General features: G+C 37.7%; 1 protein-coding gene across 1 annotated transcript; it reads right to left on the minus strand.

Annotated features, from left to right (window-relative positions):
• LOC146487535 (forkhead-associated domain-containing protein 1-like) lies at positions 1–26534 on the minus strand. The gene is made up of 15 exons (XM_085129486.1): positions 26303–26534; positions 20650–20815; positions 17904–18175; positions 11437–11551; positions 9867–9922; positions 7657–7802; positions 6813–7011; positions 5538–5819; positions 5187–5264; positions 3561–3665; positions 2348–2455; positions 1593–1763; positions 685–753; positions 493–591; positions 1–150 (listed from the first exon to the last, which is right to left on the minus strand). Exons 1-15 carry the CDS (start codon positions 26399–26401, stop codon positions 16–18), a joined length of 2100 nt encoding a protein of 699 aa, XP_084985612.1. The 5' UTR covers positions 26402–26534; the 3' UTR covers positions 1–15.
• Between the last annotated feature and the right edge of the window lie 2 nt (positions 26535–26536).

Genomic DNA, 26536 nt, shown 5'->3' on the forward strand with positions numbered 1-26536 from the left:
TTCGTGGTATCAAAATTAAAACCAGAATAGAAAACGACGAAACTGAAAACTGCATTTACCAGAGTCGGAGTCTTCAGTGGCGTTCTTCAATGCTTCTTCAGCCTTCTGCTGCCATGCTGCCTCATTAGACAACATTTTACAAACAAAGTCCTACAGGAAAACATATGAGTTTGTTCTTACAAACATAGAACACAGAGTCGCCAATCTTTTGTTTCAAGGGGTTATCCAAAACAGCAAGACTACTCTTTTCTTGTTTCCAAAGAAGGCCTTTTTTGTTGCACAGGAACAGGCAAACTGGATTAATTTCCCTCAGTAAGGCTAAAATTCGTACCGAGTGCCCTTCTCTGGAACAAAATGCTATGATAACATCATCAGGAGGATATCAAGTGATTTTGCAAAGACAGAACAGTTAGTTTTGGGCAGTTTTGCAAGACACAGGGCCATTAATTGTACTTTCACTAATAAAACGGCCATTTAGACCAGAACTCATACCTTCATCCAAGAGAGTGAATCATGAGTTGTCAGTTCCTCAACTAAAGTCAGCTCCTCCTCCAGAGAGCCACACGTTCGCCCTGATTTCCACAAACGCTTCTATGGACAAAGTACGCGGAATACATTCATTTTGATTAATCTAATTGGCTTTTTTTAAACATGGTGACACAAACAAAAAGGAAAAAGTTTTACCAGCATGCCTTCTAGATGTTTCCGAAGTTCGCTAGTCGAATCTTTGAGATCCTTGTCCTTAGCTTCTTTCTGAACGGTAAAAAGGACAAAAAAATGAAATGAATTCAACTCCACACACAGGACGCATTTAACGAATGAAATTACCAAGAGACTGGCCCACGCACAACAACACCAGTCACACTGTGCGTAGAATTGGCAAGAAAATCTTTGAAAGAGTTTCAACTAACCAAGTGTCCCTCGTACTTTATGTTCGTTTTCAACTTAGAAGAAACGATTTAAAAACAAACACCTTCAGGTGTTTTCCAAATAGAAGAAAGATCCTCGCAGTTAGTATGCGACTTAGGCAATTGCGAAAAGAAAGCCCGTAAAAAATTTAGGCTTGAACGGGACTGCCGAAGTCGCGTACTAACTACAAGGATCTTTCCTCTATTTGATCTTTCATCCGCAGTTCAAAATATATACTTCATATAACTTCATATATTCATAATCAGACGTTTTCCAGTTGAGTAAATGATCAAGAAAACAGAGGTTAAGTCGTCAAATAAAAGTTTAGTGGCCAGGTTTCCGTTAAATTCGTTTGTTTCATGCGTCAGTTATTCGACTCAAACGAATAATTCGTTCCAGTAACAAGGTCATTTTCTTCACGAACGATGTGTCTGAGACAAATGATTTGTTTTCCAGGACAAATGCGGGGTGACCTGCACCGTTTGCGACGTCTCGCATTATTCGTCGAGAGAACAAAAGAATTAACAGAACAATGCAGCTGCAGATTACCAGGGTCCAATGACAATAGCGCTTAGAACAGGTGCAAGCCAACCGCAAATGCGACCATTATCACTTGGCATGCTACACACCCAGCGATACGATCCACCTCTAAACGAGGCTATCACGTCATCGTCCTTCCTCACCTCGCTTTCTGAGTTTGCGTACTGCTTGATTTCCTCGACAAGAGATAACTTATCTTGAGCCAAACGTCTCACGTGATCAAGGAGTTCATCGTCATCCAATTCATGGTCTAATGTCCTTGAAACACCGCCGCTGAAAGTGTGTTCTATTAACTTCCGCCGGAAACGATCAAACTATAACAGAGAACATGGCATCTTATCATACCAGGTAACATTTCAAAGTGCGTGTAAGCAGCAAGTGCAAATCAATCTCGTTCCCAGAAACAGCGTTCCTTCTGGACAGCGCCAAGAAATCTACACAACGGTATTTGCCATCTGCTGACCAAAAACGCGCATGCGCTCTTGGAATGAAATGGAATCTCTGTTGTAGCCCCCCAACAGGAGGATGTGGGCATTTGATCTAACTTTTCATATCCCAACTGGGCATTCTCGGAGAACCAGCGCCAGATAGTTGGGCGCCCGATTTCCCCCGATCCGGTTAAACTTTTTCCTCGCCCCCACTATCTGCCCCTGGGGATGCTCCCTAGGGCATTTGACTGGTAAAATTTACGACCATTGTGGAACACACCTTATTTGACCGTTTGTTGCCCGCAGGCTGGGGATTTTAATCAAAGGGTCTTCCCAACTACCGTTCATCTTGGCAGGTACTTCCCCTCGGATATAGGACCGACACGTGTACACTAGCCTTAGATTTGCCTGGCAACCTTGATTTGGGATGTCCTATAATTAAACTTGTACTAAGGCAAGTAAAAGCTTGCCTTTTTCTCCAATTGTTGAAGGTCGACTTTGAGTAGTTTCTCGGCTCTTTGTGCGTCTAGACACTGAGCTTTAGCGTGATCCAGCTCCTGTTGAATCGCCTTGTCACTCTGGTAAAGTAGAAAACAAAATTCATCAGTAGGTCCCATGCTACATCAGGTTCCTCGCGGCGTCAAAATTGGTCAAAATGCCCGACTTATTACCGCGACAGCTCACAAAATTATAGATTATTTCGATCACAACATAAGCGATAAAGGGCGAAGCAACGTTTCCAAGTCTACATCGCATAATTTTAGACTGTACACCTTGATACCTTGACTTCCTTCCGACATTAAAACACCTAAATAAAGACCAAAAAATTGAGATCAAGATTTAACTGGTGAATGCAAACTCACAAGTCACCAGAGTGAGTGAGTGAGTGAGTGAGTGAGTGAGTGAGTGAGTGAGTGAGTGAGTGAGTGAGTGAGTGAGTGAGTGAGTGAGTGAGTGAGTGAGTGAGTGAGTGAGTGAGTGAGTGAGTGAGTGAGTGAGTGAGTGAGTGAGTGAGTGAGTGAGTGAGTGAGTGAGTGAGTGAGTGAGTGAGTGAGTGAGTGCGTGCGTGAGTGAGTAGGTGCGTGCCTGGGTGAGTGAGTGAGTGAGTGCGTGAGTACGTGCGTGCGTTGAGAAGTGCCTGGGTGAGTGAGTGCGTGAGTACGTGCGTGCGTGCAGAAGTACCTGGGTGAGTGAGTGAGTGCGTGCGTGCGTGAGTGAGTTGTATAACTAGGATAACGAATTAACTAAAACAAAAAGTGAAGTATAAAATAATTGATATAAAAACAGTAAAACAATTCATTAATTACACTTTGATTTGAGGATCTCTTTTCTCTTCTGTTTTATAAGTATTTTCACTGTCTAGTTTTCATCACTTAAGGTTTTCATCGAAAAAAAAGCATCGGTTTTTGAAATGAGAGAATGGAATTTATGTCTAGTGAGTGAGTGACTGAATGAGTGGCAAGTGAGTATACAAGACAAACGAACGTGCATGTTGTGGTTTAATTTTTTTTCCGGCTTGAATTCTTAGAAACCAGATTGTGAGACAAAGGAAAACAAAAATAAAACTAGTTCGGAAAATTTTTTAAATCAAACACAAATTAAAATCACAACAAGAATGTGAATGAATGATTCAATTGTGTGTTATGTCAAAAGTGTACAGAGCAGGTTTCCATAGCAGCTGACCTGTCTTCCTTCATTAAGATGACCTCTCATATTCTGCAGCGCGTGCTCCAAATCAGCGATGGTTCTTATTTTCTCCTTTAACTGCTTTTCCGTAGATTGAAGTTTCTAAATTGGATTGGACGAAAAGAAAATTTACGAATCCCACAATTGGCCTTCAGCAGTTCAGCAACACGCTTAGTGGGAAATATTAATGCAACAACAAAGATCTCCAATTATCACTAAAACCACTCTCGAATACAAAGGCCTTTGCTACGCGTTGGATGAGTGAAAGGCTCCACGAACTTATGCGAACGTAAATGAGAAATTACCTGCGTTAACGAAAACGTGATACAAGACTGCATTTAAACAGTGACAACGAAAATTGGTTTCTGCTACCGTTCCTCTAGTAAACATTTCTTTCCTTAAAACATTGAACTTTTACATGTGTTACCTGTCCCTACACAGCAATTTACATTCCTTTCAAGTGGCTTGTAAATCATTACTGACAAATAGAACTTTTAAAATGTCACTGTCAACATGATTCAGTTTAGAACAAACCCGGCGACGATATGGCTCGTCTGGGACAAATTACAACAAAATAATCTAAAATATTCATGAAAGATCTAGCAAGAAACGACTTTTGTGGAATTCACGTTGGCGATATTAATATTCTTGCAATTTCGTTTCTAATAAGGCCCACAAAAGCAAATCGAGAGTACAGTAAAATCAACTGAGAAACTAAGGGAAACGTAAGTATTCAGCTGTGTTGACATTCCTAAAAGAACATTTGTCACCTTCTGTTTTCAAAGTATTAAGATATTAACAACACAAAAGCAGAAAAGATGAATCCATGACAGTGAGTAAACAACTAAACAATCTTCCTTGTCAAACGCACAAACGGGCGAATAATAGGAAAGAAGTTAGATATAGGCTTGGACAAGCTTAGTTACCATCGTTACACGCTCTTGAACGGCAAGCCATGTCAAAAGTCTAGGACAGCAAGACACGGTGTACTGGGGTTTCTACAAGATTGGATGTTGTAACGGGTCTCTGAATAGCACAATAATTACGTTTTTGTGAGATCTTTACACTCTTTTCACAAGCTTACTTCTTTTTTAAAGGTTCCGTGACGAAGTTTCGAATTCTCCATACCATAAAATCCCGGTTATACCGTAAGCCCCAATCCCCCCTTCCTCCATCCCCCCTCCCACACACCCCTTCTTTGACTTGTATTTGTTGCCTAATAAAGTCATTTTCACAGCACAGTCCGAACAAATAGAGTATGGAACAATGATATTTTACTATCTGAGATCAAAGTCTGATCTTGTTTTGCTATATTTCGGTTACAGTTGAAGTTCGAGTTTTAAAGTTGGTCTTGTAGTGAAATAAAGTACGCTTTGCCATCAGCTTGTTTTGAAACGTTTACTGTTCCACTCATAAGCTCCCCCGGATATAACCTCACCAAAAACCGCTTACGAAAATGTAGAAGCCCAGGGCTTATAACCAGGATTTTACGCCATCTTGTTCAAATTGTTTTGCATGTGCTACTACATACGAGGAGAAAGCTCGGCACACTGGTGGTTACATGTATAAGGCGACGGAGAAGAAATGTCTTTTATCGGAAAATAAAAGGTGAAATAATGTTACCCCTTTGGTCGCATAAAGTTCCTGCTCGAGTTTTTGTATCTCTTTCTCCGCTTCTTTCGCAGCCTTCTGTCGACCTAGCTAAAAAAAATAACGGAGTGCAATGTTAAACATCTCGGTTGAAAGCGTCGCATTAAGAATGGATTTTACAACGGCCGGGAATGTAACGAACCTAAATTGAAAAGATTCCGTTTATTACAAGTGTTAAAAAAAAGCGTCAACAAGACCCACACATGGATTAGAGCATATAACTTCCACCCACCCCCGATTAGGGTGCTTGTCTCTACACTAGAAGAGTATAGTGCTATTTTAATTGGCGTGCATAGGGCTTAATAACCATTCTAATTCTGCTACCTTCGTTGAAATGGTGGCGATCGTTGAATCCTTTTCACGCAGTTCCCTCTTGAGTTTTTCGATCTCACTCTTGGCTTGATGGACCAACGCGTCCTTTGCAGAGTTCTCTCTCTGTAATCCATTCAGTAATGTGGTGGATTGCATTTTTTGTTTGTTGAGTTTTTCATTGTCGTTCGTTAGATGAGCAACTCTTCGTTCCTTTTCGGCAATTTCCGTCCGCAAGGACGCTATCTTGTTGGTAGTAGCGTTTGGGTCTGTTTTCACACAAGTTGTGGTTTTAGGCTTTAAAAAAGCACACGGCAATGTTAGTGAAAACAGTAAAGAAAAAACATCGAGGAACTGTTGGAGCATTTTGACATGAGCATCGGCTACTTATTTTTGTATTTAAGTCTTGAACAATTGGTCTTTAAGATTTCACGAAATCAACATTCGCAAAAAAATCAGCAACAACAAAAAGACGTACCACCACTCAGTGCTGTTGTTTTTACGAACACATATTAGAGCGTCCTTCGTTTTTAACGAATACCTGCACCTTGAGAACGTATCAAGTCAAGCTGTTTCTGCTCGTCTTTCTGCATTTCTAAATATGTACAGAATTTGCTTTGACTTTACGAGGAGATACTTTGGAGTTCCTCTCTTCTTTACACAAAAATAACGAAATTTTACCGCGCGAAATTCGGACAAACCCGTTTTGAAACTAGCTAGGAGTGAAGGAATCAAGAGATGTATCATCTGCTGGTTGCCATGGAAACGGGGTTTACCAGTTGTAACGGTGATAAAAAAAAAGTTGTTAAGTAATTTTAGCAAAGTACAAGGACTAAGGTATTCGAAACTATGTTTAAACACAGATATTTTCACAGGGCTGAAAGAACCAGAACATCAAGAAAAATATATATCACTTCCAGGTGACCAGCGAAAACTAAAGAAATGGTATAGAGCCACCTTAAGTCAAGAATTGTAGTTTTCATTAACTTACATAAATTATTGCTCTGCAATGTTCACGAACTTATGCACACATAAACTGGGCATGAACTAGAACAAGGTTTGGGAAAGTTTTGTTCATTTATATATCTGCGATATTGGTTTGAGTTCTAATTCGTTATGTCAAAGTGTGCGCATGCAGAACTGAACCAAAAAAGGCGAAATATATTTTCGTTTACCCGCCTCAATTTTAGTTTCATTTGTTCGTTTTTTAATTGCTATCAGCGCTCTAGCGTGCTCAGTAACCGCATGAGATGCTTTTCGAGTAACAAAGTAACAGTGGTTTTCACTAACCTGTGACTGTAACTGATCCTTTAATGTGGCCACTTCATTGTTCTTAGCATGTAGTTGATTCTGGTACATGGCTAGCTTCTGCGCCGCTGTCTTTTCATTCTCTTCTTTCTCCTGTAGAATCGCTTGTAACTGAGACACTTGCTCACGGAGTTGATGGATAATAGTTGTGTTAGAGAATGCTGAGTCCTCTCCTCCGGCCCTAAGATTAATCAAAATCAGCGGGAATACAATGTTTATAAGCTAATGTATTAGGCATTGCTTCACTGCAGACAGCACACTCTCCGCTAAAAAACAATCCAGAGTTAGAAAGGTAATAGCACTTGCGATTCGAAATGCCAGGTTTCAAAAGGTCTTTTGCCATTAAAAAGAACACTCAGAGTTACGCAACACGCATTAGGGATTTTAAGTGACCATCACGCGGTAGTGTAAGGAGAGTGGAGGGAAGCGGGCGGAGCGGAGGCAAGCGCGGAGCATGAGTCACGCACGACGGGAACGCCAACGCCTACATCTCAGTTTTGTTATATACCTAGACTTTCACTCAACAAAACGAGCACTGTGATTGGTTGATTCTTGGTCACGTGCCCCTGATCAAATACAAATGTACCCGACCGGGATACAATTCCGCAGTTGTTGCCCTCTCAGTTGTTTGTTTGTTTGTTTGTTTTGCTGTGATTGTTGAAGGGAAAGTCTAAATATATAACAATTAAGCACTTAATGTTTGGTCCCTCGGGAAACTAGTTAGTTTTGTTTTCCCTCGAGTCCTTCGGACCTTCGTGTACTGACTGTGGATGACCCGAGTAAGGTACTATACCGATAATTTCATGCAGTGTGTAAGCTTGTGTACCTGAAACCACCATTTGATTGAAGGGCTCCCTTCAGATCAGCAACTTCATCCCTCAGAGCTGCAATCACAACATCTTTTCGATGACATTCGGCTTCATATGAGGCAAGTCGGCTAAGTTCATCACCCATGCGTAACAGACGTTCTTCCTGAAGAACATAGCAGACACTCAGTAAAACTCCCGGGGGGTACTCCAAAAAAATTGGGTAGGGGTGTGCGGCCCGCTTCCCAAAACCCTTACCCTATTTATGACCAAAATCTGCGATTTTCCCTACCCTATTTATGACCTGAAGTAGCTTCTTCTAAAAAAAAATCGAACCCAGGACTAGAGTGCAAAAATCTATACCCTATTTATTACCAAAATGGCGGCAAAATGGCTAAAAGCGATACCCTATTTATGACCAAGACAGCCGAAAAACCATACCCTTTGGCGCCGCACATACCTATATAGCCCATATAAGGGAGTACCCCCCCCCCCCCGGGTAAAACTACACTATAACCGCCCGAAAACAACTCCATAAATTTATCCTGTCCGTTTAAGTATGAGCATTAGTGTAAATTAAGTTTAACTTGTATTAACTAGTAAATTCGGAAATTATGTTTGTGGTTAAATTCTGTGAAAGGGTAATGATTGCAGTACACTTCCACGACCTTGACTATTGCAGCAAGCAAGAATGATTATTACGCAGGATGCCTGGGGCAGACCGCGCGCGTCAAGGTTTCGGCTGAGTATTTTTTTTTTCTTCCTCGTAGTCACAAATTGTAATTCCTTTAAATCAATTTATTCATTTAACCTGGATTAAACCCTCTTTCCCTCTAGAACTTTAGAAGGCATATTTTTGTCCTTTATTGCTCCAATTATCTGCAGCAAACACGGCCCAATCAGAATACATTATTAATACAGGTCTTAGCGTGGCCTTGAAAGGAAGGCTTTTGTCGTACAAGGTCTACAAGTAAAAGATAACTTAAGTGAAAATGGCGGCCATGTCTTACAAACTTCAAGACTCTAATACTGTATGCCGTCTTCAGAAAGAAAACAATTTTTGAAGTGATAAATCGAAATAATAACTTCTAAGAAGTACTTAACCGGGGAAAATTGGAGAGTTCAGTGACTTCACGGCGAAGAAATTACGCTTTTGATGGACAGAGTGTGGTAATTCTCAAAAGCAACGACCTAGAGAAAAGGTCATCACTGGCGCTGAAGACTTTGTCGAAAATGATTGAGCGCTGCTGAGAATCCACAAAAATTACATGGTTGATTGACAGATTTTTCGTATTCCTAACAGTTTTCGCAAAATATTTGAAAAACGTGCTCCGCACGGGTCAATAATATATGTTTCAACTTTGATTTGCAATCCTTTCAAATCGCTTGGGTAAGCGAAAATTCTAAGCCTTTGCTTTTTAAATGAAATAAACGTTTATCTGAATAAAATTTTCATTTAGGAAAGATCTTTTTGGCTCAGTTTTTCTGTGTATTTTAATAATTGCTGTAATTGCATGATGAAACATGGTAACTAAACTATCTTAAGTGAAGTGATGGACCAGAGAATTAACTCTGCAGTGTTAAAGTGCTAAAGTGAACTATGAGGGAGGGGGGGGGGGGGGGAAATTGTGACTGTGGGTAACCACGCATTCAAAGTCAATGCTTACATCAGCCAAGACATCCTACGTGAGCGCCTTCAGGCATCTTGTTGTTCTAGTTGATAGGAGTTTTAGCAGACATAACTATTCTCACTACTCGCTCGCTTAATAGAGGCCATAATTTGGACCAATCACTAGCTGGGAATAGGTTACTAATCAATGATCAGTGACCTCAATGGGTAATAATGAGTAATCATGCCCAGTTGATTACTCATTCAGTATTGGCAATATCCTGAATGAGATTTTTTACTCATTAATTGCCCATTGATTACCCGTTGACTACTTTAATGTTAAGTATCTTTTGTACTTTCCGTTTTCCAGCATATTTTGTAATTTATTGTAACTTTTTTTTTTCCATTATGTTCTCGTGCTCGTCTTGTCAACCCTCGACTAGCTTTGTAGCTATTTGCAGGACAAGCAACTTATATCAGAATTTGTAAATAAATTGTTGTTGCTGTTGTTGTTGTGATGCCATTTAATGCGACATTTGATTAGTTATGTCTGGGTTTTAGTGTGATTCAAAGGAAATGGCCTTTAGTTTGAGATAAGTGGGAGGTATGTACTGTTCTCACCAATTCTTGAGTACTTTGTTCTCCTGAAGTCTGTACTGGTCCATTGATCCACCCACCTACAATTTAAATACATCATTAATTAGTTATGTGTCAGTGACAAGGATAATCTGAGGCATCTATGGGCCTACTCCAGCTCTCCAAGCCTCAAGAATCTCAAACCTTTTCAGGTTAAATGGGTAAAGACCCTGTTAAGAAAAATTGAAGAGCCGTGACCAGGATTCATGATGATTAAAGGTTAAAAAAATTGAAAAGGTATAAGCTTTCGACAACCGTCATGTTGTTTTCAACAGATAAAAATATGAAGAGAATATGAAATAAGGACTAATAAATATGAAAAATGTACAACAGAGGTGATATGTGTGAAAAAACATTATTTGTTAAGAAGAATAAGGCATTGATTAGGGAGCAGGCATGAGTTATTGTCAGCATCAACAGTTTTCGCGGTATGTCAGGACTCAAGGGTCTTTAAAAGGTGGCAATAATTGGACTTGTCAATGATTGAGGCATTCTGAAAGTCAATCTGGTGGTGTTTGGACCAAAAACCACTGACCAGATTGTTTTTGGACTTTTTTTGGACTTGGGTTTTTGCACTATAATATTATAATAAAATAAATGTAAAACAACAATAAATGTAAACATCACTTATGCAAGGCATAATGCCAACTATAAAATAAATAACAAGCTTATCTAGCTAGGAGGCATAACTGCAAATTATAACTATTAAATAGAAGAAAGATCCTTGCAGTTTATAATTACGCAACTGAACCAGTTGTGAAAAGAAAGCCTGAAGAAATTCAGGCTTGAATGGGATTTGAACCCATGACCTCTGCGATGCCGGTGCAGTACTCTTACAACTTAGCTATCAAGCCAACTGGGAGCTGATCACATTGTGAGTTCGTAATATACCTGTGAAGGATGAAGCTCTCAGTTGGCTTAATAGCTCGGTTGGTAGAGCACTGCACAAGCATTGAAGAGGTCATGCATCATGACAGCCTGCACAATGTGTATAGGCCACATAAGTACTCATACAAAGTGTAATGAAACTATCCAGTTTAATGTTGTGAGTGCTCTGAACAGTGAAAGCCTAAAAAATCGGGGATGCACAATCTGCGAGCCAGCAAGGCATGCAAGGCAGGCGTTCGAGGCACTCAGGTTAGCCTAAAAAACACTTCGATTAGCCTAAAAAGCACTCCCGTTAGCCTAAAAAGCACTCAGGTTAGCTTAAATAGCTCCCCGGTTAGCTTAACGGTTAGCATTTATGTTGGGGGTTGTTCATGCCTCACATGCCTCGCATGTTTTGTTCATGCCTCGCACGTCTGCCTCGCATGCCTCACATGCCTCGTGGCTCGCACATTGTGTACACTCAAAAAATCTCCCTGAGCAGAAAGTGGGGATATTGAGAATCAATGAAAAACCTTTGACCTTGGCAAAGATTTGAACTCGTGACCTCTGGATTGGATCTTACTGCATTGTAACTGACTGAGCTACAATGTCAGCATGCATTTATGGCATGACTTGCAAATAAGGTTAACAAATATTTCATCATTTTGCAGAAAGTGAGTTGACACACCTCTGGCCACAGGGGGTCCTGCTGTCCTCTCCCTGTCAGCAGAGTTGGGGCGTGCCTTTGTGGCACCAGCGCTTGTTGGACGTGACCTCAGAGGAGGATGTGGCATTACATTGGTCTGTCAAAAAAATCAATGCACTTTGTATATTCAAAGGGGTGCACCATTTCATAATCACACATGAGGAAGACAATAATTAATGGCCTTAAGTTAGTTTTAATTTTCTATAATACAGAACACTTTATTTCGACAAGAAGCAGCATTTAGTGTGCCTAAACACACTGCTCCCCCATCATCAGCTTGAACCCATGGCTCCTTTTGACAGAAGACCCGCACCTTTCAGAAGCTCTATTTTCACTGGACTTAGCTGATAACCTGTAGCTGTATATTTGCTTTGTAGGACTGGGAACATTGTTCTGTTGTTTGTTCTTTTGTTTCTCTTTACCATTCAACCATAAGTTATGTGAGACATTGCAAATGGTGCAGGTTGCCCCCTTTTCAAGCCTTTTCCAGAAGAAGTTGTTTATGCATGGGTGGCCCCTGAGCCGCTCCAAGGTGCTAAAAAGGGGGAGCTGGTCAAAATGGCTTAAAAGCATTAACTAGACCTGTCTTGGCTTCTCCAGATCCAAGTGGACACAGATTCTGCAGGATCGTGACCACATGACAGCACAGCACTCAAGGCTAATCTGTTCAGAATAGTTTTACCCGCTTACATAAAAGAAAAAACCACTTAATTCTTCCAGTAAATAAGTAGTACCATAGGAAACTATGTTGAACACCTTTCACTTGAATGGTCACAAATTAATCAAGAGACTCAGAAGTTTAAACCACTTTTTTACAGCAATATAACAGTAGTACAACAAAGTAAATTCATCTGAATGGTCACAGCCTAGGATTTTATCCACATGCAGACCCAAAAGTTAGACTAACATACTTATTTACAGGATGTCAGATTTGAAACTGAACTGAGATTGTTATAAGTATAATTTTGAGAAAAGTCACACTTAATGATTTAATGTTACCATTGAATAAACATAAGAACCAGATTACACTGCCTCAAGTTTGACTCTTGCAGTTACACGTAGATGAAGTCAGCTATTGTGTGCAGCCTTATAATTCTCAAAATGTGCTGAAGGGACACCCGGCAATTTTGCTGCCTGTTGGCAGAATTTTGCCAATTCCTTTTACACTTAACAATAATAAAATATGAGGCATACTTAAAATTCAAATTGTAACCACAAACAAAGATCTTAAATTTATTGCTACAATAACTGCATTTGTCACTAAATTAGGTTAAGAATCAACTAAAAAAAGGAGGCACACAACTTTTATCTGAAATATCCCATTTTTATTATTTTGCACTTTAGAAATGTTTTCAAGTACTTGCTTAATTAATCACCTTTGCTTTTCCTACTTATGCTAGCGCTACTAGCAGAACATGACTCACTATGATTTGAAATAAAAAGCTCTTAAAGAGTGTTAACTAAAAGCAAGACGGACATCTGTCACAAATCTACTTTTTACAAATCAATAAGCCTTTAAAACTCTGATCTGGATATGCAAACAAGGGAGCTATCTGGTACAAACTGTTTTAAAAATAAACTGTATAGTTTCCCCCCTATCAAAAAAACAGGCTGCCATTTTAATATTCTTTTTTCTGCATTCAAATAATGAATAGTGAATAATTTAGACTTTTGATTTAAATGTGAATATGTCTATGTTGATTGTTTTAAGTTTGCCGTATGTAGTTTTAGTTTTAGCTTTTTAGTATTGAAATGTGTCAAAATTTGTCATTTTTATGACAATATTTTTATATTTTATTCATGACACGACCACATCAGCACTGTTCCCAGGTGGAAATCTTATTAAGATCTTGTAAGATCTTACAAGATCTTGTAAGAATCTTATAAGAATGAAAATAACACTAAGATCTTAATAAGATCTTGTTAAGATTTCATATCTTAATAAGATCTTACAACACTTCTTAATAAAATCTTAATACAAACTATACAATCTTCAGCATTTTAAGATCTTATAAGATCTTACAAGATCTTACTAAATTCTTGTAAGATACTTGTAAGAATCTTGATAAAATCCTCAACCTAACAATCAATAAGATCTTAAACAGCTTTTAATAAGATCTTATCCATTTCTTGATAGTTTCTTATAAAGATCTTATCAAAATTTGTGACAAGATCTTATTAGCAATCTTGTTAAGATCTTAAGAATTAACTTACAAGAATCTTGTTAAGATCTTACTATAAATTAAAAGTAAGATCATAAACAAATTTTGATAAGATCTTACCTATTTCCTAATGTTTTCTTAATAAGATCTTAATCGAAATTTGTACCAAGATCTTACAACCATTCTGATTAAGATCTTACCACCTTACAATAATATTATCTTTGTAAGATCTTAGCATAGATAAAGAATTAAGATCTTTTAAAAACAGTTCTTATGAAGATCTTGTAAAACAAAAACAAAAACTTCTTCTTTGGTTCAATTTTTTATTAAGATCTCATGATATCTTACAAGAATCTTGACAGGAACTAAGAATAAACATGCCAGCAAGACTCTCACACTGACTGTGATAATCCCTTTACTTTCTTTGAAATTTAGTTGTTTGTTGTGACATTCTTGTACATCTTAATACTGTTTTCTTCAGTGTTCTAAGTTGATAAACGCTATGTAGACATGTATGTTTCTAAACAAAGGCTTAAAAGATGTGACTGTTAGGACTTACAGTTTGCAGTTTACAGATTGTATTTGCATAAAAAAAAACTAAATGCACAGTCCTACACTGAAACTCATTTGTGAAAACATTATTACTTACAAACCTGCATTACTGAATCTCAACTCCATTTAATGCCAGAAAGAACAAAAATGCTTTAAATCATAATTTCTACGATTTTCATGCACAATGCTAGCTTTTAAAATGAGCAAGAAAACGTGGAAAAGCGTGGAATCACAGCAACACCGGCAGCCATCTTGGATTTCATTCAGACTGGGAAGACTGGGCACCATTTTGGTCAGCAGATATGCCACTGCAGGCTCGGAGGAAAGACCGTTTCATGATAGATTTTAGGCGGGATTCAAGTATACAGCACAAATTTCCTCTGGATTTTGCCTCTGTTAAGCTAAAAAAATGATGGCTTCAAGCAGCAAACTGTGGACAACCACTTTTTAGAAAGAGGTAAGTTTCGTTACCAATTATTTTGTGAAAGACTGCTTGAAAATGTGTGGTGATCGTCCACGCGAATTACAGACATTTACATATGCATGCTGCTTCTTGAAGATTGTTGAGGTGGTCATTCCCTATTTAGTTTTTATATGAAGCCTTTGCAAACGTTTTTACGGAGTAATTTGTGGCCGGGTTGATATCATGACAGAAATGGTATAAGCTGAAGACTTGAGTGACCGATCTTGATTTGGCTTGAAGATCAGTTTATGATCTTCGTGGAGTGTATGACTCATTTTACTCACATCAGGAACTAACAAGATTGTTATGGGTGAGAAGCTCACTGCAACATTGTCTAAATTAAAGTTAATGGCAGCTTAGTGGTCACTGTGATCACTTAGAAGAACTGACTTAAAGTGCACAATTTTCTGTTTCACTGTAGATTTTCAACTCCTATCTCCATTTTGTTGTCAAGGTTGAGACTCAAGACTGCAACTTCAGAGTCAAGTCAACAAATCCTGCTCAATAAAGTCACTTATAATTATGACTGCTGGAATCTATTTTAACTGATTTAATTTTGTTGTGAATAAGTGACTTCTGCTAATTCTACTCAGGAACAATAATACTAAATAAAATTTTGTAACTTACATAATGGCAGTATTTGATCAGTACTTGATATCATAGTTGAAAACAGCAAGCAATAAATTATAAAGGGAACACTAAGTAACAATCCTCTTGATCAATGCAATCATTTTTTTCTTATAAATCAGGCTTTTATGAACTAGTCAAACGTGCATTAGGAATAGTAATATTTAGCACATTGTAAATGGTTCAGCCTACACGCTGGAGTTTTGTAAGTATAAAAGAAATGTAAATGGGCAATTGGCTTAGAGAAATCCTATAAACTAATAATAATAATAATAATGATTGTTTATTCAACCTTTATGCAGTATAAACTGAATTAGGCGGGTCATTAATTACGTACAAATATATCGGACACATAAATATAGCTGTTAATGTTAATACATATCACATTTAGCTATTTTAAACAAGATTCTGGCATTCTCGTGCGGTTCACACAATGATGATGTAATCCTGCTCTTCAGTGGGTTGTGGCTTAATCCAGCTACATTCCATTCCCAACATTTGTAAAACAAATAATTATTGTTTTTAGTTGCTTCACTGAGTATCTCTTGTATATTGGTGCCATTCTTTTGAAAGGCTCTGCTCGCAAACAGTATAAACTCTCAATAGTTGTTGAAACGCTGCTCCCCTTTCCTCTTGGTCAATGTTGTTTGGGCAAATTGGCGTGCAGGTCATCATTGCTTCCATTGTACTTTACTTAGGAGGAGGAGGTAGGGAGACACTTCTAACAAACAGTGTTTCAACATTTTGATGCCAATAGAAGGCTGCTGCCAGCATTTGCTCAGAGGCAAATGGTACATGATGATTTGACCAATGGAGGAATACACTTAACCTTAGTTAATAAATAATTATTGTTCTAATTGGTAGCTTTTTTAGCAAGGAAATTAGCAAAAAAAAATTAGGAAAATAGCATAAGAAATGATATCTTGTTCTTTTGTTTTTAATTATTTTTTCTTTTTTTCTCCACAGGGGCCATACAGGATAATTTCAAGCTTTCATGTTTTCTTGCTTTTAACATGCAACTGAAAGGAATTATTGGGCTTTTTTGTTTTATGTTTATTTTTTATTTATTTGTTTATTTTTTAACACTAAAGGATATTATTGTACCAGTGGAAACCAAGCTCTTATTCAAATGTACAAGTGTCTTTAAGGTTGCTTCTTTCTTGAGAAAATAATACTGGCAAATAATAATTCTCTGGATTGTTTAGAGAGGCTTTTACAAGCTGCCAGATTAATTAAGTCAAATAGATTATTATTAGTGCTTCTTTAATTGATGCAAATAGAAGAAAAAGTTACATGTAGAACTGTATCCTAGTCTAGAGAACATTTTGTTGGTAAAGGTTTGTTTCTGTCACTCTTGTGGATTACAATAATAATTATAGCACTGTTGATCTTGTGAGCATGCATCACGAGAACTTGAATATATGCCTTTTAAAAAAGCTGTATATGGCATTGTAGTCAATGAAAGTTTCCATCATGTTAACTTGTGAAGATTGTTGTGATAAATATATTTCACAATAGCCAAGATTTAGCAATAAAAAGGTTATCACACATGATTTTTCTTGTTGGTTATGGTTTAACAATGGCCCATCCTTTGAATCTTAGTGCTATGAGCATATCCACCTCAAGTCAGTTTCTAGGTACCTATAGATTTTGTATTGTAAGCAAGCTGTGATCAAACTCTTAGGAAGACATGATTCTAGTTTAATTTTTAATGAACCAGTGTAGGTCATTATCAGAAATGTCAGGGCAATCCAAAAGAAAATTTAAGTATACACTTCAGATTTTTCCCTATTTTGCAGCTTGCTTGGAAAACAAAATCAAATCTTGGCCCTTCAATTTATCCTGGTTATGGATCTCCCAAGACTTTCTACAATTTTAATTGGTAAGATCCTGACGATATCTTAGAAAAACATGTGAACAAATCTTGTCGAAATCTTGCAAGATATTGGAAAGAATCTTGTAAGATCTTGGTAAGAATCTTATGAAATCTTGTAAGATCTTGGTAAGAATCTTATAAAGTCTTGTAAGAATCTTATGAAATCTTGTAAGAATCTTGTAAGATCTTGGTAAGAATCTTATGAAATCTTGTAAGATCTTGGCAAGAATCTTATGACATCTTATAAGATCTTGGTAAGAATCTTATGAAATCTTGTAAGATCTTGGTAAGAATCTTATAAAATCTTGTAAGATCTAAGTAAGAATGTTTTAAGATCTTGTTAGAATCTTATAAGATCTTACAAGATCTTGTAAGAATCTTGTAAGATCTTGTAAGAATCTTGTGACAAGATCTTGTAAGATTCTTAAATAAGATTCTTAATAAGAATCTTGATAAGAAACTTAACAAGATCTTACTAAGATCTTAATAAGATTTCCACCTGGGTTGTAATTTCAATTGCATCTTAATAAATTGCTGCTCCTCCTCTTCCTCCTTCCCCTCCTAACTCCTATCTACCGCTACCGCTACTGCTACTACTACCTCTTGGAGCTGAGTTTACCCCCAAAATACATCTGACGCCATTATTTTCAAGTCCTGACTGCCTACTTCTCCTTTCATCCTGACTAATACTACCTTTTACATTTTGACAGGGCTGCACATATATTGGGCCTTGCATAATTTATATGATGAAAAACAACAATTAACTAACCTTTATCTCAGAAGGGCTTCTCACATCAGACACGGTACCCCCTGTTCCAGGCAAACTGACTGGCTGAGAGCTTGCATACAGTGACACACTTTCATTACTGACCGGGGCAACTGTGTTGATGTATGGAAGGGAGGTTACATTCCCTGACTGTGAGGTAGCCATAGCTGATGGCAGCACACGGAGTCTGTATGATTCCCATGGTTTGGACAGTGACAACGACGGATAATGCATTGGAGAAGAGGAATCAACAAGAAATTCAAAACCTGTACTTCCTGTTGTGTGGTATATGTTGTTAAGAGAATTTTCATTTTGTTCATTTGTATATCTCACATGTTATTAGGTTGTATAATTTATAACCTATTAATTTCCAAGGGGTGGGGAATACTTACATGTAAGGCTATATGTGCCACTGGAAAGGGTTGGTTGAGATTGTTCAAAGCAGCTGGGCAAAGTCATGTTCTTGTCTTGAAAGTCATGGTCAATTTGCCTGGTACCTGCGCCCTTCATGAAATCCTTGGTAAGTTTAATTATTACCTTACTCTGGATACATATTTGGAAAATGTTTCCCAATTTGGACTATAATTATTCTCTGACATTTCTCTGCCATCCAACCTTGAATCTGATACCTGGATTAGCAATTGTGTGTTTGAAGCAGTGTCTAATCTTTTCAGCTCAAGTCATGAAAAGCTGGAGAGATGAGAGGGTTTCACAGCCTTAATGGCACACCCCTTAATCTACACAGTGAAACCCCACTTTACGGACAGTCATTATTACAGACACTTTTCTTGGTCCCGCTCCACCGATTTCCTTAAAATTAACCTGCTTAATAAGGACACTCTGTAATACGGACACTTTTTCTGGTCCCAACGACGTCCATAATAACAGAGTTTGACTGTACTTTATATATTGACAATTTGTGTTGCATACATAAAAGGGATTGGAAATTCCAGGGGGAGGGAGGAGGGGCTCAAAGGCCAAAAAAAAGTTAGAGGAAAGTATGGAGCTTTGAAATTTTCAGGGGGACAGGAGGGGGGAGGGGTCTAGAAGAAAAATCCTCTCTGTGGGGTATTGAAATTTCCTGAAACTACAGTCATATCTTGTTTCTGGCCAGTCAAATATGAAATAGATAATAATTATAACACTGAAACTTGTGGAAAGTGCAGCTTGATTATGAAAGCACCACAACCAGACTCACAATTGCTTAATTATAAGCAAATAAGGATTTAAACAGTCTGAGTGTTTTTTTCTGCATGCAAATTTCTAAGAACCTGTTTTGAATTTTGTACAGGAAGGTTGTGCATCTTCACAAAGTTATGTGATGGGAGAAGATAAACTTCATATCCAGTGCTTCAGAAACCATTTGGTTTGAGACATGAAGTACCGTAAAAAGCAGGATCTGGTTTACCAAACAATGTATATGGCATTATTTCCTAAAAAAAGCAGCTCAAACAGACATTTTGTTTCTGAAACAGTCTGTTGATGACTATTTGCAATTAAATTATGCAACAGGTCAAATAAAAATTCAGCAAGAGGAGTTACTTTCCGTAGGGGAAAATATATCACTCAAAATGTTCTTAACAGTATAGTTAAGTTTTTGTCAGGTTCCTTTTTTTTCCTTCAAAAATTGTGGAATATCATAGAAAAGTTCCATCTTTTCGGTAAATAAAATTCATATACTCATAAACACGCATGAAAAGCACAACATATACTTAGATTATGACTGTGTTAAATGTGCAAGATTTGCACTACGTACTCTCATTTTTGTACTTTTCAGCAAAATCATCCCAGACGATTTCAATCTGTTTGGTAAAATATGTAAAGTACAAGGGTATTGATACATGAAGTACTGTAAGAAGTTTTGATTGGAAATTAAGTGTTTTTGAAAAACTGAAATATTCAAGTTTGACTATGAAAAAGTGGACAAAGTCAATTTTTTTTTGCTGTGAAATAACAAACATTGCTCATTGCAAACCAGTGTTGGCATCGCTGTTTGCACTTGTGTAAAATTTGATGACACTGTATTTTGTTAAGGCCTGAGTACCACTATTAGTAATATTTGTGAAAATATACTTGTTTTTCATCTGAAATAAAATACATCTGTGTTTTTTCAAAATCATGACAAAGTTATTATCCTTTATTATATATTTTGTCATTATTTAGAAGTGAATTTGATCAGTCAAAATAACTGGCAGTGCAATAAAATTTTGGTTCAAATCCTTATTTTGATCATTGCCCACTAATCAGCCATAATATTTCAAGTCCTGAAATTTTATTGTGAGCTGTCAACCGAACAGGCAGGTTTAAATTTCCTGAGGTATGTAAATTTAGACAAAGTAAGTTTAACACAATGAGTAAATTGAAATATGGATGCACAACACAACTAAATTTCTAAAAAGTTGCACTCATCTGCATTATTCCATAGCTGGCCAATTTTGTCATGATTTTTTTCAACACATCGTTACAACTATTGTGCAAATCCAGAAAATATCCATACACCCCTCACGGAAGGTTTTTTTGTTTTGCACCCCCCTCCCCTCCAGAAATTCCAGTTTTGCTTCATACTTTGCTTCTAAAATTCTGGCTTTTAAGACCGGGCCTATCCCCCCTAGGAATTTCCGATGACCTTCCTTGGGGTGGGTATGGATTTTTTTTGGAACTGCACATTCTTTAGCAAACTGAGATGATTTCATTTTGTTTCAATTTAAATACCTCACCACTGTTTTGGGTAAATGGTCTCAAAGGATACCATATCCAAACCTGATGACATCACCAGGTGCAAGTCTTACAGCGGCATTCTGAACACGGCACTCATTAACATAAGTCCCATGAGCAGAATTCAGGTCTTGAACAACAAAACAACCTTCTGTTCCATCATACTCAATAACAGCATGCTGACGCTCCACGTTAGCACTCTGGAAAAAATTAAACAAACACAGGTAAATTTATATTTCCTAGCAAAGGAAGAATCTCAGGGATTACAACTGGGACATATTAAGCTAACTCTGATAGGATAAACTTCATGATGTGTTCTATCATTCACTCACAGCAGAAAGATCTAGACAGCACTACAATATAGACCTTATTTCCACATTAAAATCCATTTTGGTCACAGGTCACCAAAGCGTATGTGACATAGGTCACCATGCAAGCGTAATAGAAGAGTTTGTATGACATTAAAATTAAATTGAAATTTAGACAACAATATTCCTACAAAAACACACAAAAAATGTATTTAAGTCTGAAAAAGCTAATACCCGAAGTGTTTTGCTGTGTTTTCAAGGCTACTCAGTGCTTCCAAGCGCCGTTTTGAGCGGTTTATCTCTCAGTGGCTGGTCCACGTGCATCTGGAGCCAAATGGAAGGTTGGAAATTACAAGTCGAATTTGAATGAAATTTGGCCCGTCATTTGAGGAGAGCACTTCGAAAAGCTCGGTAAAATTTGCTTGAAACTTAAGCTTACCTGCCTCACCATATGGCAAGAAGGATGATATGTGGTCCTTCTCCCAGGGGGGATACTCGGGTATGAACGTGACGGGGGGGGGGGGGGGGGGGGATCCGACGTATTTTTTTGGGTCTAAAATTTTCAACTCCTGTATTTTTTTGGGTTGAAGATTTAACCATGTATTTTTTTGGGTCTGAAAAATCTGCACGTATTTATTTGGGTTTGAATTTCCACCAGGCTAATAGTTCTTACGCAATTCAAGCCAAAGTTCCCGCAAGATCCGAAAGCATGATTCGAATAATCTGCATGACTAGCCGGAGTGCCAAATTTCCAGGCAGCTGCATATTTTCTAAGCGGCATGGGGCCCAGGGGGCCACCGGCAAACACCAATGAGAATGAAGACAACGACACTTTGTAAACTGAGACGTCATTCACTTCTCTCCATGACTTATCTATTACACAAACTTATCATCGGCCCGATCATCGGTATCTTTGCGAACACAATAACTTTCATCGCTGGCAGTCTTTTTTTTTTTGGGTGCACAATATAAGGTCCATGTATTTTTTTGGGTGCAAAATATTAGGCTCCGTCGGACCCCTCCGTCATGTTTATACCCGAGTACCCCCCTGGGGTCCTTCCTGGGCAGCTGATTTTCAGAGTTCATTTATTGAGACACAGGCTTTTGTTGAAAACAAAGTTCATTTCAAATCGGGTGCCATTTTTGCCGCCAACCGAGCCGTGTCCCTGGAATGTTGTTACAACTCACGGTCAAACCTAGGCATGAGTACTCAAATGTGTCCAGCAGGGGAAATCCACGGGAAACCTTTGGCACACAACAGACCACACACCCCCTCCCAGCTGAGTGTAGTTCTGTACCAGCCAGCCATGCTGTGCTGTGCCTATAATGAGAACCTCGAAATACAAAAGGTTTCTTGAGCAAAACAATGAGGTGCGTAAAAAATGTTGCTGTTCTCGCCAAAACAACAACTTGACCAAATTCAAGGTTTTTTTGGAGAACGTGAATACAAAGACAAATTTTCAGTTTCTTTCAGTCAGCTTTTATAATTTCAATAAAAGCCAACTCGTAAGTTAGGAATATTTGGAAAATTGCAAAGTCAAATCATATATAAAAAAAATTAATAATACAAATAAAGTCAATTCATATTCTCAAGAGACGTTTCTTGGTGTCACGCCAGGCACGGCTGGCTGGTACAGAACTGCACTTAGCCGAGAGGGGGTGTGTGTGGTTTGTTGCATGCCAAAGGCTTCCTGTGGACTAGTTCCCCTGTTGGGCACATTTTAGTACTCGTGCCTTCGTTGACTGTGAGTTTGTAACAACAAAATTTCCAGGGATACGGCTCGGTGGGAGGCAAAAATGGCACCCGATTTGAAATGAACTTTGTTTTCAACAAAGGCCCGTGTCTCAATAAATGAACTTCTCCGAAAATCAGCTGCCCAAGAAGGACCGCACATCATCCTTCTTGCCATATGGTGAGGCAGGTTAAAGCAAGTGCTAATAAGTTTCAAGCAAATTTTAGCGAGCTTTTCAAAGTGCTCTCCTCAAATGATGGGCCAATATTTCATTCAAATTCAACTTGTAGTTTCCAACCTTCCCATTAACATAAATATTATACAGTGATGCACGTGGACCAGCTGCTGAGAGATAAACCGCTCAAAACGGCATCTGGAAGCACTGAGTAGCCTTAAAAACACAGCAAAACACATAAGCCTTTTCAGACTTTATTATATTTTTTGTATGTTTTTGTAGGAATATTGTTGTCTAAATTTCAATTTAATTTTAACACCATACAAACTCTTCTATCAATTGGTTGCATGGTGACCTGTGTCACATACGCTTTGGTGACCTGTGTTTTGATCATTTTCAAAGTGGGACAAACATAGCATGAAAATATACAGAATTTATACATGGGGAATTTGATGTCCAATAATTTCTAAAATCTCTAACAGTTATGAATATTGTAAACTTAAGGACAGTACTTTTCTTTTTAATTTTTGAAGAATGGCTGTCCTGCATGGGGTAAAAAGTAAAAGTCTGTGATTTCAATTTCTTATACAGTGAAACCCAGTATTTTGTTTTCTATAATAAAGAAGCAAAAGTTGTTAATGGTGAAGTCATGTCATCTATGTGTCTGCCCTCCAATAGATCATAAGTGAGAACCAATCAAAATGCATGTAGAATTCAGCTTTTTATATAAAAAGTTATTTCATTTTTTATTTGCCCCATTCTTTATACAATCAATAGGTTTTCTACATTATGCATATATATGGTCGGCAGGAGATCCCAGCAAGTTTTTGCAAACTTTTCTTTAGGGGATCGCCTAACTGTCAAATATATATACGTACCTAATCAATATTAAGATTAATATTAAGATTATAGTAGTAAAAGACTGTGATGGCGATGTCGGTAATTTAAACTTTATGCACTGATGTCTGAGCAATAGATCTGCTTCACTTTCCGCTTAAGTAATGGTTCGCGTAATAACTAGGCAAGAGAACAATAGGCCGCGGCAATAAGGGCAGTTATGTTTTTCATGCTAATTGGTATAACTGAATTAAATCTGAGAGTTTTCATTGGCTTTGAAGCTAAAAGCGCAAATTTTGAATTTTAATTTGAAAATAAGATAGTTTAAAATCCATTCGAACAACATTTTATTTCATTGATGCATTTAGTATGTCTCATAATAAAACATATTCGAAGCATATGAAGTTTCACAGAGCCAAACGCCAGAAAATGAAATTAGCGCAAAAAGTGTGCAGTAATACATCAATCAGCGATCATACAAAAAAACATTTCGCTCAGGTTTCATTAAAGAACTGTCAAAGGGTGATTGAACCCAGTCTGCTGTGTTGCCGGTTTTAGTACAAAAATTGTCAATAACACGGCCAATGTTTCTACATAATGATCGTCTTTAACAGCGGCACTTTCTTGTACAAATTCTCTGTTTCGGACAGCTAAAATTCTTCGCATTCGAGGAATGCTTGGCCACATCGGTTAACATGGCTAAATGGTCTTCTGGGGGCCAAGAAATCGAAATACCAAAAAATAGATGAACTTCGGGCATTGCTTTCTTTGATTTAGATTTGATTTGCTTCCGTCACTACGTCCATATGTGATCTAAACTAGGAAACAAGGGTCTTTTATTCCATGTGTGAAGTTTCGTCACCTTGTGAATGGAAAGATTCAGCCACGCTTTCGGATACCTGCAGATAATTTCTATGGTTCTTACATCATTTCTAGGGCTTATTGTATTTCTAGGGTTGATATTTTGGCGTAGAGCAGTTCACTTCGTTCGAAGAGATCTCGAGAGATTCACATTTCCTTTGAAGTTCAATTCTCTCTCGGCAAAATTTACAAATTTTCTCCTTCCTTTCCCTGTGAGAAGACTTCCACTTTCCAGTACCGCAGAACTTGTTCTCATGGTACGTCGGACGAAACAAATCTTTCGCAGGAACCGCTCCAAAGCCCCACTCCTTATGTCGCGGACAGCAACAATTCCTCTTAAACGTCATACGGGCAACTCGTTTTCCATAAAAAACTTTGAATTTGATATAAATAAGCTATATATTTGATAGATTTACGATATATTGACTCTATAAGGAAAGCTACATGTAAGATTTGAGCTTGAGGAAGTTGACAACATTCGCGATTCCAATATGGCGGCGCATAAAGATTGACCCGCTGAACACGTTTTCAGACATAACTTTAGATTTGGCTCAGTGAACAATGCTCATATTTGACCGTGAGATAGATCTAAGGGATCTGGAACTGAATATGTAAAGCTATTGTTGTAGAATCGCTTTTTTATTGTATTTTTTCGGGTTTTTTCGATATTGACCAATAAGATTCGTTGATAGAATTGACATTAATAATTGATATTTCTCGCCTTCTTAATCGACTTTGCCGCAGGCCTGCCTAGTTTTTCCGCGAATCATTACTTAAAGGGGCAGTGTCATGGGAGATATCATGATTTTTGGGCAAAATTCACAAAATTGAAACTTTGAACACTGTGTTGATTAATTTCTAAATCGATAATTTAAAGAAATATTAATAGTGATTCTGAGACGAAAGGTTAAACAAAAATATAGTACAACCAGCATTTTTTTGTGCGTTAGGACGAAGAAATTTGAAAACGTCTGCCAGACGTTTTCAAATTTGAACCACTCTTCATCTTGGCCAACTGCCGGCGAAAATATCCGTGGATAGTTTCTTTGCATTCTGATAGTCTTTTAATGGAATTTTGTCATTACATCTTGGCTGCTATCAACCAAACAGTGTCTTTTTGATTTTCAATGTGTTACTAAAAACAGCGTGATACTGTCCCTTTAAATGAAAAGTAGGATTTAGCATCTTTAACCTCATCAGGGAGATTATTCCATAATTTAGTTATTGAGATTGAATGGAAAATAACTGTAATTACTGTAACGGTGAATTTGTAAATTGTTATGTATCTTTAATTTAAATAAAATAGAGAAACTTTACTCTAAAAGTGAGAGTTTTCCTGTACTCTGTATCACCTTTCTCCTGAAAACAACGGTACTTTTAATTTAATAATTAGGACTGAAGTGTTTACTCAAGAAACCTTTGTGTATTATATTAAGTTTTAAATTCACTTAGCCTCAACGGAAGAATTAAGCTCAATCTTAAGTAAGAATAAGCTAAGACAACGTTATTAAAAGTCATCAATCGAGACTGAGTATGGCAGTCCGCAAACGTTATGATATGTACTCACTGTTAAATTACCACATTCAAATTATTATTAAGCGTTCGTGTCCACCTCCAAAGTTTGAAACAATTTTTACGTTACAAAGGCAGCAATACATCACGTCAAATGGAAAAAAAGCATAAAAGTATAAAAAATTCTAACCCTCCTATTATTATTTTTACTTTAGAAATCAGTTAAGGAAGACCAGAATCAACAATATTTACGTTGCTTACCTGTATGATCACATCACTGCCTTCACAGCCGATAGTTGTAAGAGAGTGTCGAAGCTGATGAACGCAGCTTCCATCCCGCGAACGAAGACAAGCTTTCATTGTAGCAACAAATTACTCATAACAAATCTACAATACTTCCTTTCTTGTAATTAGATTCGCTTTAGAACGGTTATTCATTCGATCCTTCGCGTTGGAATTCCAAGATGGACGGCAGTGTTCGCGTTCGACGGTTGC

This window comes from Pavona decussata, unplaced genomic scaffold (genome assembly GCF_977016875.1).
Source record: "Pavona decussata unplaced genomic scaffold, jaPavDecu1.1 SCAFFOLD_14, whole genome shotgun sequence".
NCBI classification, from domain to species: Eukaryota; Metazoa; Cnidaria; class Anthozoa; order Scleractinia; family Agariciidae; genus Pavona; species Pavona decussata.